The sequence below is a fragment of the Podarcis cretensis genome, assembly GCF_951804945.1.
Source record: "Podarcis cretensis genome assembly, chromosome: 2".
In the NCBI taxonomy this organism is placed as follows: Eukaryota; Metazoa; Chordata; class Lepidosauria; order Squamata; family Lacertidae; genus Podarcis; species Podarcis cretensis.
Window position 1 is genome coordinate 126,541,805 of NC_137171.1, and position 15,768 is coordinate 126,557,572.

Below are 15,768 nucleotides of genomic sequence, written 5' to 3' on the forward strand. Positions count from 1 at the left end.
ATACCACTGTATTAATAAAATTATCTATATATAAAGCAATTGAAACACTTCCCACACTCCTTCCATTCAAATCATTTCAGTGTGGGAATATGGTTGGTTTACCTGTAGGGAAAATGGGCGCATGGGTGGAAATGTACTGCAGCCTGACCTTTTGGTAGGGCAGGCTGTGTTAAGCATGATCAGCGCGTGGACACCTCATGCTGGCCTGTGATTGGCTTATACAGCATGGCCTGATGGTGGGATGATTTTCCATATATGGTGTTGTCTTTTGCTGTTGAGTTGATACAATGTTCTGTGAAAAAATAAAATGCTTGGCCGCAGCAGTTTGAGCATTTTCGGGCCTGATCAGCTCTGTTCAGCTCAGTTGCTGCTGGCTAGGCCTTTTGAATCCATTTTTGGTGTGAGACTGATTTATTTCTTATGGCGAGCAGGCCCTCGTCATTTCAGATTTTTCAGTTTGTGGATTGTAGGGTTTCAACTCTTAAAGCTTTTCCTCCTTGCGAGTCCATTGATGGTTTCTAAGAACATCAGAACTGAAGCTCTATGTACGCTCCATATACGTAAGTGGTTTTCCCTTTTTGAGTTCGCTGGTGTTTGCTAAGGTTTCCACTTCTATTGACGCTCTTTCCACACTCCATACATTTATTTGCTTGTCCCCGAGTGAGTCTGTTGATGTCGTCTAAGTTTCCTGTGTGTGAAATTAGGGTTCCACTCTGAAAGAAACGCTTTCAACTCTCCATACATTTAAATGGTTTCTCCCGTGTGAGTCCGTTGATGTCTTCTAACATTTCCAGCATTGGTGAAGCCCTTTCCACACTCGGTGCATTTAAATGGTTTCTCCCCAGTGTGAGTTCAATGATGGATTCTAAGTGTTCTACTGTGATTGAAGCTTTTTCCACATACCATACATTCAAATGGTTTCTCCCCTGTGTGAGTTTGATGATGGATACTAAGTGCTGTACCATCACTAAAGCTCTTTCCACATTCCATGCATTTAAATGGTTTCTCCCCAGTGTGAGTTCGATGATGTTTTCTCAGTGTTTCACTGTGACTGAATCTCTTTCCACAATCCATACATTCATATGGTTTTTCCCCTGTGTGAGTTCGATGATGGATTCTAAGTTTTCTACTCTCAGTGAAGCTCTTATCACACAGCATACATTTAAATGGTTTTTCCCATTCCCATTGGACATGGCCCTCCAGAATTTTGACTGCCTTCTCCATTGTCTTCTTTCAACAGGGAGGAGCAGGGGGAAAGGAAACCTAGGAAGAGAACAAAGGAATATTACACACATCAATTAGCACCTGCTCTTATTTTGACGTCTCGTACATTCTTTCCTGTCTTCCATATGTTCCAATTTTTTAGGAAAGACAGATGAAATAATGTTAAATAATGGTAATGCATCACCAGCCTTTCCTAACCCTTAATTAAGCATTAATGAAGCAGCATTATCTTAGAATACGGTTGAACTGTGGGCTTTACGTTTGATAAAAAGTGATTTCCCACAGGAAAGGGAGCTGCTCTATGTTCCATGAACCTGGCCAATATTCATCAGGATCTTAAATTCATCATGGAGTTCTTCATCTGCTGCACTATAATCCTCCACCCCTTGGGCCACATTTTGTCCCCTTCGACCTCTAGATCTTTATTCATCACCTGCAAAGTCCCTTTGGCCTCAGGACGTCCATACTGACCATTTTGGGAGACCCATATATAAGTCTAGTGACAAGGCTTGGTTCTTGTGGTCGGTTGAAGGAGTGCTCAGTTGGAGAATGTTCTTGGGGTTGGACCTCCATCTCTCAGCCTTGCATTATGGAATGGAGAGAGCTGGAGATGCAGAAGGAAAGCAGCTGGAGCCTGACCGCTGGGAAGGCCAGATTGAGACACCCACCCCAATTATGATTTATAATAATTATATGCCACCGAGTCTCGCACCTGCCTCCTGACACTGGCTTATCTTAGCGGAGATTCCCTGTCCAGGCCTCTCTCACTGTTCTTCCTCCTTTGCCCTGGGAGGCCAAGGGCTTCTGGATATTCTAGCTCTGCTCCAACTGGGAATTCTTTATTAAATTGTTATACCTCTATTCATTTGAAGATCACAAGATAAAAATATGTGTGACACTTAAAAAGGTGAGTATTAAAGGTGAATAACACTGATTGTGGGAAAGAATAGATAAAAGATGAAACCCGTGGTGTGTCCTCCTGAATGTAATATAATAATAATAATAATAATAATAATAATAATAATAATAAAGTTTAAAGAATCCAATCTTAAAATCAGTTTCATATTCCCTGGCTGTATTTCTCAGCCATGATTGTGACTCAGAATCTTAGCCACACCTTTTTCTAGATTATCAACTGGACATAGGAGCCAGACATCCCTGGGATTTCATCCAGACTTTCCTTTAGTGTGGGCAGCAGCAGCGGAGGAAAGAAGGAATTACTTTGGGGACAAACCATTTCCTTCAGAAGGTCTTCCCCAGCGGCCAGCAGGGTTGATAAACTGCTCAGTGGGGACACCTTGGCTTTATAGTGTTAGGGTCTGGATACCAATCACAATCCCTTGGAAATGTCTCAAGAACCCTTAGGATCCAGTTCCACCAACTCCCAAGTAACACTGAGCCCTAGAGGAACCGTCTATGCTGAGTTGAGGCACCTCTGGCCCTCCAGATGTGGTTGGACTCAAAGTACCACCTGCCCAAGCAAGGATGGCCCATGGCCAGGGAGGATGGGAGTCTTATCTGGTGGGACAAACTTTCCCCTTCTTCCACCTCCTCTGAAAATGCGGAATGGGGGAGGTGGGGCACATTGACGCAAAGGGGACATTGACACACCAACAATATTTCAATATCAAGAAATGATATTCGTGTCGCGACATCACCCAAATGTGCCTATACATGTGTGAGTAGAACAGTTGCGACTGCGCTGGCTGCCAGTTAGCCGTTGGCGTTTGAAGAGAGTAGGTGTGTTTGTAGCACGACCAACTAAAAATTATGTGAAATGTAAAAGTGTTCCAACACTTTTTTACGTCATTTAGTTAAGATTTAAAAATACCAAAGGTAAGTTATTCCACTCAGTAATCAGGATTACACGTGATTTTCAAATAAGTTCAGTGGTTTTATTAACAATTGTTAGTTTTTTGAAAATGTCCATTGGGTCACTTTGATACACTAAGACATGGGACGCATTGATATGTATAAAAGTGCCCTGCTTAGTGTACAATAATCTCTAAACAAGTGTCATATCTCAGGAAAAAACCAGAATCTTGTATGTTTGTCTTCCCTATTGCAAGTGTTGATTTCAAGGATGTTGTTTTGCGGTTGCCAAAACCAAATTTCCCAAAGGGCACATCTTGAACATCATCTCTTCATACTTTTTCTATTGACTTATGTGGATATAATGTGTAACAAAAGCTAAATGTTAAGTAATTATCTTATTTTTATAAGCATTTTGTTTAAATTACTATTTTTTGACTACCTAATGTGAGTTCCTATACTTTTAAAAGTTTTTCCAAACTTCCGGCCCATGGGCCTTAAGGTGCCTATGCCTGGGATAGAGGGTTAAATCAGGGCTGGCCAAATGGGACTCAGCTCCGTCCCCTCCTTGCCCCTCCCTGCATCTGCTGCCTGAAGAGGCTGCCTCAGTTTCCCTCATGGTGGAGCAGGCCCTGAGAACAGCCTTCTCGCTGCCTTCCAAAATACAGGCATACCTCGGGTTACAGACGCTTCGAGTTGTGTTTTCGGATTGGGCACTGCACGGAATCTGGAAGTACCAGAACAGGTTAATTCCGGGTTTTGGCACTCGCGCATGTGCAGAACCACTAAATCACGCTTTGCGCATGTGCAGAAGCACTGAATTGCAACCCGCACATGCACAGACATGGCACTGCGGGTTGTGAATGTGCCTCCCGCACGGATCACGTTCGCAACCCAAGCATCCACTGCACAGGAAAGATGACACAGAAGACCTTGGAGTCTCACCGTGGAAAACGACAACAACAACAACAACAACAATTGGTAATACATCACTTTGGGCTGCCCTGGGCATAGGGTGTCCCCGTTACAACAGCCCTGCAAAATAGACCGGAGTTGCTACGCGCTTTTGGGACTTGGAAGAGTAACTTACGGCAACCGTAAAGGGCAGTCCAGTGTCGTCATTACGGGGGCCTCTTTTAAATAGGGGTGGTGTTTGAACTTGGGCTTTACTAATGTTACGGAATTGGCGGGGGGGCACTTGTGTGAGAGCAGGTTTCTTTGACCGTCTCCCCCTTCCTTGCTTGCCCCTTCTGTGTTCCCATGGCAAGTCCAGCAGAATTTGACTATGGTGTGTGGAGCATATCTCCGCCTTCAGATGGATGGAGCTAGGCAGCTTTCCGGGTCATGTGCCCAACTTTTCAAGAGCTGATATTAAATCCCAAAAGAACTACAGCTGCTTGTTACAAAGGGAGGGGGCAGATTCCGGTAGGTTAATGATATTAACTCTTTCCATGCTCATTTCTGATGCTCAGAAGCAGGTGCACCCTTTTCTATACCTTCCTGATGACATTCTCAGTCTGACACACAGTATTTACACAGAAACACGGATCAAACACAAAAAACCCTTCACATAACTCCCTTTCTAAAATACACCGAGACTACCTTATAACATATCTCCATTATAACACACAAGTTCTAATTAAATCCTAATATTTACTATGCCTAAGCATTGAGCACCACAGACCTATAATAGTAGTAGTAGTAATAGTAGTAGTAGTAGTAATAATAATAATAATATTTATTATTTATTCCCAGCGCATCTGGCTGAGTTTCCCCACTGGTTAGTGGGGTAGAAGTGGAAGGATCATTAGGTGCGAGTGATCATGCTCTTCTGAAGTTTACTATACAGCGGAAAGGAGCAGCCAAGCATACTAGGACTCAATTTCTTGACTTTAAGAAAGCCGACTTTATAAAACTTAGAGAAGTGCTGGGTGAGATCCCATGGACAGTAATACTAAAAGGAAAGGGAGTTCATGATGGCTGGGAGTTTGTTAAGAGGGAGATAGTAAAAGCACAACTTCAGGCAATACCAATGAGACGGAAACATGGAAGGTGCCTAAAGAAACCAGGGTGGCTATCTAAAGAACTTTTAACTGAGTTAAGATTAAAAAAGGATGTGTACAAAAAATGGAAAAGGGGGGAATCCACCAAAGAGGAATTCAAACAAATAGCCAGCACATGTAGACACAAAGTCAGAAAAGCTAAAGCACAGAATGAACTCAGGCTTGCTAGAGAGGTTAAAAGCAACAAAAAAAGGCTTTTATGGGTATGTTTGTAGCAAAAGGAAGAACAAAGAAACTGTGGGGTCACTCAGAGGAGAAGATGGTGAAATGCAAACAGGGGACACAGAAAGGGCTGAACTCCTCAATGCCTTCTTTGCCTCAGTCTTCTCCGAGAAAGAAAACTATGCACGACCTGAAGAATTTGGAGCAAATGATTCAGCAGAGGAAACACAGCCCAGAATAACTAAGGAGATAGTACAAGAATACTTGGCTAGTTTAGATGTATTCAAGTCTCCAGGGCCAGATGAACTGCATCCAAGAGTATTAAAAGAACTGGCAGATGTGATCTCAGAACCACTGGCAGTCATCTTTGAGAATTCCTGGAGAACAGGCGAAGTCTAACCAAAATGGTCAAAGGCCTGGAAACGATGCCTTATGAGGAACGGCTAAGGGAGTTGGGCATGTTTAGCCTGGAGAAGAGGAGGTTAAGGGGTGATATGATAGCCATGTTCAAATATATAAAAGGATGTCACGAAAGAAGGGAATGTGTATTAAAGGTGTAACTATGGATGATTGTCAGAGACGTTGAAGGAAGTTAAAAAAAATAACTATGATTTGTTGTATGCGGGATTGAATGAAGAATTGGAGGGAAATTTATAAAATGTATAATAATAAAAATTTATATATATATATATATATATATATATATATATATATATATATATATAAAAGGATGTCACATAGAGGAGGGAGAAAGGTTGTTTTCTGCTGCTCCAGAGAAGCGGACACGGAGCAATGGTTCCAAACTACAAGAAAGAAGATTCCACCTAAACATTAGGAAGAACTTCCTGACAGTAAGAGCTGTTCGACAGTGGAATTTGCTGCCAAGGACTGTGGGGGAGTCTCCTTCTTTGGAGGTCTTTAAGCAGAGGCTTAACAACCATATGTCAGGAGTGCTCTGATGGTGTTTCCTGCTTGGCAGGGAGTTGGACTCGATGGCCCTTGTGGTCTCTTCCAACTCTATGATTCTATGATTCTATCTAACCACTCTGGGTGGCTCCCAATCGAGTGTTAAAAGCAGTAATGTAGTGTTTCCTAATATTTGAGCTGACATTATATCGCAAATCCAATGCGTATAAGGACTAAGAAATATCTGAAGATGTCTTTCTTTAGCTGTCCCAGTTGTCGTCCCAATAGCCCCAGTTGGGCTTCTCCAGCCAGGTGCCAGGGCAGGTTGGAGGCTGCGTTGGCCGGTGAAGACAGAAGCAGAAGCCCCGGCGGAGCCACGGACGGAAGCAGGGGAACGGGGGCATTGCCAGAGCATTTACCCACCAACTGCTGCTGCTTCCCAACCCGCAAGTGGCAGCTGTGGCCGCTGAAACAAACCGCCTGAATGCCATGGGAGGAATGAAGGAGGGAGGGGGTGACGAAGAAAGCGCATGAGGAAGCGGCACAGAGAAGGGGCGCAGAAAGGGAAGGAAGGGTGGACTAAGGGAGAGGGAGGAGGAGCAGGAGGAAAACTCAGCAGCAGCCGGCAGCCAGCGTCACACCCCCTTCCCAGCGCCATCCTTCTGAGGCAGGCAGGCGGGTGAGCCGACTCCCCCTGTTGATGGCACCTGGTGTGGGACAAGATTGCTCGTCCCTGAGGAGAAAAGCGCCGCCGGGTGAGGGAGAGGGAAAGAACGTGCGTGCTGGCAATCCATGCGGTGATTCCCTGACCGTCCGCAGGCCGGATCTAGAAGGCAATCGCGCCTGATCCGGCCCACAGGCCTTAGTTTGCCAACCCAGATGCTTGGAGATTCAGACCCCCATTAGAACAAGAGTAAACATGTTCTTCTGATTCAAAGGATTCTGCGGGAAGAAGAAACATGATCTGGATATTGAAGGAACTTCCGACAGGATTAAAGACTGTAGAGATCCAGCCAAGAACTATATCAGATCAAAACTCAAAATGGATGATAATGAAGGGTGAAAAGAGTTCATGGTATAGATGGAGACTAAATAAGGGCTTATTTGAAAAACACTGAATTACAACATATTCCAATTACGTTAGAGTATCAAAAAATGTTAAAAACATTTGGAAATAGAGGGGAGGATGAAACTATCACTTTTACGAAGGATTTCAACCATAAAGAGAAATGTTTTACCTAAGATACTGTTTATATTCTAAATGATACCAATAATAAATAATACAGCTTCTTTAACAAATGGCAAAGAGATATTTCATGATCACTCTAGCAGAGGGGAAACACCAAGAATACAGTATAAAATTTTGATAAATACTAAATTTTTCAGTTTGTGGATTGTAGGGTTTTGTTGGAGCCAGCCATCACAAGTGGCACTTCTTTAGGGTAAAATAAAGACACAGAAAGCCAGTAATATTTCCATAATATGAGAGAGCAGCTCGTTCAGACTTCTTTTCCTCTCCGGGATTTATTGTCCTTTGTTCTGTCCAGCCGCATGGCCGTTTGCCAATCTCATGTTACCTCATCCGGTCAAGCTTTTATTACCCCTTTACCATATAAGGTAATCATTGCCCAGAGAAATGTCAGGGGGCACCCTGCCGTATTTACAAGCCTCTGCATTGGCTTTATGACTCCCACAGGGTTTCAACTCTTAAAGCTTTTCCTCCTTGCGAGTCCATTTATGGTTTCTAAGAACATCAGGACTGAAGCTCTATGTACGCTCCATATACGTAAGTGGTTTTCCCTTTTTGAGTTCGCTGATGTTTGCTAAGGTTTCCACTTCTATTGACGCTCTTTCCACACTCCATACATTTATTTGCTTGTCCCCGAGTGAGTCTGTTGATGTCATCTAAGTTTCCTGTGTGTGAAATTAGGGTTCCACTCTGAAAGAAACTCTTTCAACTCTCCATACATTTAAATGGTTTCTCCCGTGTGAGTCCGTTGATGTCTTCTAACATTTCCAGCATTGGTGAAGCCCTTTCCACACTCCTTACATTTAAATGGTTTCTCCCCTGTGTGAGTCCGTTGATGTCTTCTAACGGCTCCAGCATTGGTGAAGCCCTTTCCACACTCCTTACATTTAAATGGTTTCTCCCCTGTGTGAGTCTGTTGATGTCTTCTAACGGCTCCAGCATTGGTGAAGCCCTTTCCACACTCCTTACATTTAAATGGTTTCTCCCCTGTGTGAGTCCACTGATGTTTTCTAAGTGTTCCACTGCGATTGAAGCTCTTTCCGCACTCGGTGCATTTAAATGGTTTCTCCCCAGTGTGAGTTCGATGATGGGTTCTCAGATCTCTCCTCTCAATAAAACTCTTTCCACATTCCATGCATTTTAATGGTTTGTCCCTTGAGTGAGTCCATTGATGTCTTCTTACTGCTCCATTAGAAGTGAAGCTCTTTCCACATTCCATACATTCAAATGGTTTTTCCCCTGTGTGAGTCCGTTGATGGAATCTAAGTGTTCCACTACAAGTGAAGCTTTTTCCACAATCCATACATTCAAATGGTTTTTCCCCTGTGTGAGTTTGATGATGGATACTAAGTGCTGTACCATCAATAAAGCTCTTTCCGCATTCCATGCATTTAAATGGTTTCTCCTCTGTGTGGGTCCATTGATGTTTTCTTAGTGTTTCACTGTGACGGAATCTCTTTCCACAATCCATACATTCAAATGGTTTTTCCCCTGTGTGAGTCCGTTGATGTCTTCTAACATTTCCAACATTGGTGAAGCCCTTTCCACACTCCTCACATTTATATGGTTTTTCCCCTGTGTGAGTTCGAAGATGGATTCTAAGTGTTCTACTAACAGTGAAGCTCTTATCACACAGCATACATTCAAATGGTTTCTCCCCTGTGTGAGTCCGTTGATGTTTTCTAAATGTTCCACTATCGGTGAAGCTCTTTCCACACTCCAAACATTTAAATGGTTTCTCCCCTGTGTGAATCCGTTGATGGATTCTAAGGTATCTACTGTGACTGAAGCTCTTTACACAATCCATGCATTTGAATGGTTTCTCGCCCGTGTGTGTCTGTTGATGTTTTCTAAATGATCCACTATCAGTGAAGCTCTTTCCACACTCCATACATTTATATGGTTTTTCCCCTGTGTGGGTTCGTTGATGGTTTTTAAGGTGTCCAATCTGACTGAAGCTCTTTCCACACTCCTTACATTTATATGGTTTCTCCCCCGTGTGAGTGTGTTTATGTATACGAAGGTTTGAACTCCAACCAAAGCTTTTTCCACACTCCATGCATTTAAACGGTTTCTCTCCTGTGTGAGTCCGTTGCTGTTTTCCAAGTGTTCCACTGTCAGTGAAACTCTTCCCACACTCCATACTTTCAAATTGTTTCTCCTCTCTCTTTTTACATTCCATGAATTTATATGGTTTCTTCGTTATTCCCATTGGACATTGCCCTCCAGAATTTTGACAGCCTTCTCCATTGTCTTCATTCAACAGGAGGAGCGGGGGGAAAGGAAACCTAGGAAGAGAACAAAGGAATATTACACACATCAATTAGCACCTTAGCACCTGCTCTTATTTTGAAGTCTCGTACCTTCTTTCCTGTCCTCCATATGTTCCAAATTTTTAGGAAAGACAGATGAAATAATGTTAAATAATGGTAATAATGCATCATCAACCTTTCCTAACCCTTAATTAAGCATTAATGAAGCAGCATTATCTTAGAATACGGTTGAACTATGGGGTTTACGTTTTATAAAAAGTGGTTTCTCACAGGAAAGGGAGCAGCTCTATGTTCCATGAACCTGGCCAATATTAATCAGGATCCTAAATTCATCATGAAGTTCTAAAATTCATCCGCTGCACTATAATCCTCCACCCCTTGGGGCCACATTTTGTCCCCCTTCTTTATTCATCACCTGCACATTCTCTTTGGCCTCAGGAAGTCCATACTGACCATTTTGGGAGACCCATATGTAAGTCTAGTGACAAGGCTTGGTTCTTGTGGTCGGTTGAAGGAGTGCTCAGTTGGAGAATGTTCTAGGGGTTGGACCTCCATCTCTCAGCCTTGCATTATTGAATGGAGAGAGCTGGAGATGCAGAAGGAAAGCAGCTGGAGCCTGACCGCTGGGAAGGCCAGATTGAGACACCCACCCCAATTACGATTTATAATAATTATATGCCACCGGGTCTCGCATCTGCCTCCTGACCCTGGCTTATCTTAGCGGAGATTCCCTGTCCAGGCCTCTCTCACTGTTCTTCCTCCTTTGCCGTGAGTGGCCAAGGGCTTCTGGATATTCTAGCTCTGCTCCAACTGGGAATTATTTATTAAATTTGTATACCTCTCTTCAACTGAAGATCACAAGATAAAAATATGTGTGACACTGAAAAAGGTATTAAAAGTGAATAACACTGTTGGAAAGAAAAGAAAGAAGATGAAACCCGTGGTATGTCCTCCTGAATGTATAATAATAATAATAATAATAATAATAATAATAACTATAAAGTGTAAAGAAGAAACCAATCTTCAAATCAGTTTCATATTCCCTGGCTGTATTTCTCAGCCATGATTGTGACTCAGAATCTTAGCCACACTTTTTTCTAGAATATCAACTGGATCTCTTTGTAATAGGAGCCAGGTCTTCCGGGGTGGCGCCTTCGGCAATGGCTGCCTCCCTCTGAACTGGAGGGACTAGCTCTGCGTGAAACGGGTCGTATCCACTACGGCGAAGCGGGGACCTTTTACAAAATCACAGGTGGACGAAGCCTGTGACCATGGGACTCGGCGGGCACATTTAGCGCCCCCCCAACCCGCAAAGGAACCCATTAACGGGCTCCGAAGTGAAGAGGGGCAGGTGGCGCAGTGCTGTGAGTTTACTGCTTTTTCCGTGGAGCGAAGCCGCAGTGTCGTTGCCGGAGAGCGCTGCCTTTTTCCTGGACAATTTGGCATCTAAAGAATCACCCGTGAGTACTTAAAATTCGAACAACTGGATCTTAAATAAGGACTGGCCAGTAGAGAAGAATTGGACTCAAAATTTATTTCAATTTGGTACTGAAACAGGAAGGTCTATACAGGAAGTCAGCCTTCCGTTTCTTTGTAGTCAGAACAAAGCAAAGACAACGTAAACTAGAGCTCAGAAAATTACCTTTAAAGGATTGACTTTCATCATTTAAAATTGTGGAACCCCCCTTCGGTGGCAGGAAAAGAAGGGGGATTCTTTCTGGGACTGTTTAAACCTGCAGAAGTGAGTTTAAAGTAAAGTAACTTTCCACCGACCTGATCCTGCAGCGGAGTGTCAGGACTGACGTTTGAAGCTCATTGACCAGAGACAAATGTTTTTGACAGATAGTTAAAAGAAAAGTAACATAGGGATTCCATTGTTTCCTTTCGCATTTTAAAGGAACAAATATTGATTGAATATCTTAAAAAAGAAACTTTGTTGCTATTGTTCTTAAAAGAAAGAAGAAACAGACGTTTTCCCCCTAGAGGGAGACTGTGAAATTGTAACCAACTTCAGGAGCTTGCAGCTGTTACAGATTACAATCGTGGGAAAGGACTTGTGACCTTGTAGAACAATGTCTCCAGAAGCGCGTTTGGGCGCTCTCTGCAAAATAAATGCCCTACTGGACCAGTTAGGACAGAAGATGGATATGGTGACTAATGCGGTTAGAAACTTTGAACAGGCAATAGGAAAGTACGCGGAGCCTACCCAGGAACTCAATTTGATTTATATCAAATCCACTCTGATTGCAATCTATCACAATGTCTGAAATAAGGATGTGTATCTGAAGAAGTGTGCATGCACACGAAAGCTCATACCTAGAACTAACTTGGTTGGTCTTTAAGGTGCTACTGGAAGGAATTTTTTGTTTCGAAATAAGGATGGAACTATACAGAAGCGAACAGGACAATGTCCTGGCAGCTGCTACTACTTAGGGGTCTGAAACGGATAAATGAAAATATTCTCAATCATCACACACTCAGTTTCATCAGCAGGGAAGCCAAGATGCATCCTAGCAGGACTTTTGGGTTTGCGCTAGGCTATAATTGGTGGTATTCAGGACAATCCAAAGTATGGAGATAAGTCGTAGTGAATACAGATGATCTGGGACAGCCAAGACCCTCAGCAGGGAGGCTGCGTGATGGGGGTGGGGGTCAGGGGTGCTGGAAGGGGAGGCGTCTCTGTCTGTCGAGGCTCCTCTCCCTTCCTTTAACCCTTCCATGGACTCCCTCTCTCCGTTTCCCCACCCAAAAGGCACCCAGCCAGGCGCCCCGTCCCCAGGGATTCCTGGGGACAAACTGGTAAAATCAGCAGTGGTACACTGGGTCAGAAATATAGGTCATGATTAGAGCTGGGTGATATATTGGTATATTGCCCAAGACTGGCTTGAAGTTTACATTGTGATAACTGTTTCCTAATACTGAGCTGGCAATATATTACGAATCACAATGTGTGCAAGGGCTAGGCAACACCTGCTTTTCAACACTGCGATAACTTACCAGCTAAACCTCTGGAGAAGAGGAGGTTAAGGGGTGATATGATAGCCATGTTCAAATATATAAAAGGATGTCACATAGAGGAGGGAGAAAGGTTGTTTTCTGCTGCTCCAGAGAAGCAGACACGGAGCAATGGTTCCAAACTACAAGAAAAAAGATTCCACCTAAACATTAGGAGGAACTTCCTGACAGTGAGAGCTGTTCGACAGTGGAATTTGCTGCCAAGGAGTGTGGTGGAGTCTCCTTCTTTGGAGGTCTTTAAGCAGAGGCTTGACAACCATATGTCAGGAGTACTCTGATGGCATTTCCTGCTTGGCAGGGGGTTGGACTCGATGGCCCTTGTGGTCTCTTCCAACTCTATGATTCTATGATTCTATGATTCTATGAGTGTTAAAAACAATACAGCATTAAATATTAATAACTTCCCTAAACAGGGCTGCCTTCAGATGTCTTTTAAAAATAGGATAGCTGCTTAATTCCTTGACATCTGATGGGAGGGTGTTCCACAGGGCAAGCGCCACTACCCAGAAGGCCCTCTGTCTAGTTCCCTGTAACTTCACTTCTCGCAATGAGGGAACCGCCAGAAGGCCCTCGGCGCTGGATCTCAGTGTCCAGGTTGAACGATGGGGGTGGAGACGCTCCTTCAGGTATACAGGACTGAGGCCATTTAGGGCTTGACTTCTGGTCGGCGCCAGCGATTAATGGCGGATTTCCCTCGGAGCTCCGAGGGCAGTCTGCTCCACGGGTTCGGGTGCTGTCGCTACGGCGAAGTGGGGACCCTCAAAAGTCACAGGCAGTGAAGCCTGGGAACAAGGAGACTCGGCGGGCACCTTTGCGTTCCCCTAAAACTGTGAAGGAGCCTTTTTAAAGGCTCCGGAACAGCTGTGGGTGCGAGCGCGGTGCTGAGAGTTGTTTACCCAGTCCATGGAGTGAAGCCGCATCGCCATTATCAGAGAGCGCTGATTTCTTCCGGCAAATTGGATTTAAAAGCAACTACTCGTGAGTAGCATTAAATGAATTAATTGGAGCTAAAATTTAAAAGAATTTGAGTACCGTCACGGGAAAGGTATAAAAAGGAAGTCTGCCTTTCCATTCTGTAGAAAGATCAAAGCAAAGAGACTGCTAAGCTGTAACTTTTGGAGAATTTATTGTTGGACAAGTGTAAATCCACTGTTAAAAAAAGGAAGTAGTAGCCCCCATCCCGCTTGCAGGAGCGACGGGGGAGAAATTTGTACCTGATAAATACCTGCATGAAAAGGGGAGAAGGAAAATACATCCATTGTTTTTGTACCCTGGGGACGGACTGCCTTGACAGGGAAGCAGATCTGCGGGCTGCTAGCACAGTGAGTTTATAATTAACTTTGTGAACTTTGTGGAAGATACAGTATCTTTGGACTGTTCTTTAGACTGTTTCATATTTAAAATAACTTTGAAAGGAATTGAAACTGTGGCTTTTTGAAGATACTTGGGGGGACTTTTAAAGAATACATTTGTTTCAAAGACTGTAAAATTAAGCTGGAAACTTCTCCCTCTAGAGGAGACTTTGTTATTATGTTAAACAACTAAGCCACCAGGAGCTGAGCCACTGGAAATTTCCTATTCAAAACAAATCTTCAGGAGTGAGACTGACCTTGGCTGGGCATGAGAGTGGCATGGCAGATGGTAAAGGGAAAATAGAGCTGGTACAGGAAAAAAGCCTCAGATCTGTCAGACAATACAAGACTGATATTTCACAACAAAGAAGGGCTTCAATATCCGGAGGCCAAGGAACTACAGGAGCAGCTGCTGCCTCGCAAACAAAACTAAAAACTATGTCATCTGAAGACGCAAAGGCACTTGGTAAAATTAATGAATCTTTGGAATTTCTAACGACACAAGGGACAGATACAAGTAAACAAGTTGCAGAAACGAATAAACATGTAGCTGAGATCTTAGCAAAAATTGATTTGAACACCTCAAGTATAAAAGAATTGGGAATACAAGTTAGTTCAAATGCACAGAATATTGGGAAACTTTTAGAAGAATCGGCTACAACTCGAAGGATCGCAGAGGAAGCTAAAGAAATTGCAACTGCAACGCAGGAGAAAATACCACCGGTCGTTAAGAAATTGGAAGACCATGATTTGTCCTTTGCTATGATAGATCTACAAAGGAAAGATCGCAATTTAAGAATCAGATTTGTCCCAGAAAGTGAACAGGATAATTTGGTGGACTTTCTTACGAAAGAGTTTTTAGAATTTTGGCAACAAGGCCTGGAGGAGGAAGAATTTAAGATAGTGAGTGCATTTAGACTTGGCATAAGACAAAAAAAGAACAAGGTAAGAGACTGTTTGATAACTTTTAGATCAAAAGAAGAAAGAGATAAAATTTTGAATTTGCACTACCAAAAAACACTAGAAATTCAAGATTCTTTTGTGGAGATCTTTAAAGATATACCTAAACCTATTTTGGATGCAAGAAGCTACTACAGAGATCTGGTTGTACTATTGAAAAGAAACAGACTTTTTTTAAGGTGGGAATTCCCCCAAGGCCTATCTTTTAAGTACAAAGGAAGGAAAATAAGAATAAAGACAGTGAGTGACAAAGACAAATTTTTGAGAGACCACGAAGAAGATCTTCAGAAAGAAGTGGAAGCTGGAGAGGAACGAACATCACCTGGAAAAGGAATACTGGACATAGCAAACTTATCGTTTGAACTGAAACCACCAACAGAAGAACAACAACAATTGGGAGCAGTAGGAGGAGAAAGTAAATAATCCCATCATGGCTCTGCAACTTCTAAGCTGGAACTGTAATTGTTTGAATATACCTCGGAAGAAGAAGAGTGTTTTTCATATATTAAAGAAACAACAATTGGACTTGATCTGTTTACAAGAGACACATGTGATGAGGTTACACAGGAAAATACTTATTAATAAAAGATTGGGACAAGAATTTATCTCATCTGACAGAGTGAAAAAAAGAGGAGTCGTCATATACGCAAAGGAAAGATTGATGCCGAAACTAATCTTTAAAGATGAACAAGGAAGATTTCTGGCAATTGAAATTCAAGTTCAAGGAGAGAAATTTTTGATTGTGGGAATTT

At 43.0% G+C, this 15,768-nt stretch overlaps 2 protein-coding genes and 1 long non-coding RNA gene across 4 annotated transcripts in view; 1 reads left to right on the forward strand and 2 right to left on the reverse strand.

Annotated features, from left to right (window-relative positions):
* LOC307208955 (uncharacterized protein) overlaps positions 1–15,768 on the reverse strand; it is a 90,823-nt gene that overhangs the window by 42,263 nt on the left and 32,792 nt on the right. The gene's annotated exons all lie outside the window — the stretch shown is intronic.
* Positions 2–5,775, forward strand: LOC307209195. Its single transcript, XR_013835408.1, has 3 exons — positions 2–79; positions 448–5,302; positions 5,467–5,775. It is a non-coding gene; the product is annotated as an uncharacterized lncRNA (long non-coding RNA).
* The window catches only part of LOC307207685 (uncharacterized protein), a 102,417-nt gene continuing 94,606 nt past the window's right edge, over positions 7,958–15,768 (reverse strand). Inside the window, exon 3 of the mRNA XM_079961788.1 lies at positions 7,958–8,968. Within this exon, the coding sequence (XP_079817914.1) occupies positions 8,138–8,968 (831 nt within the window). The 3' untranslated portion in view covers positions 7,958–8,137. The remainder of the gene's footprint in view (positions 8,969–15,768) is intronic.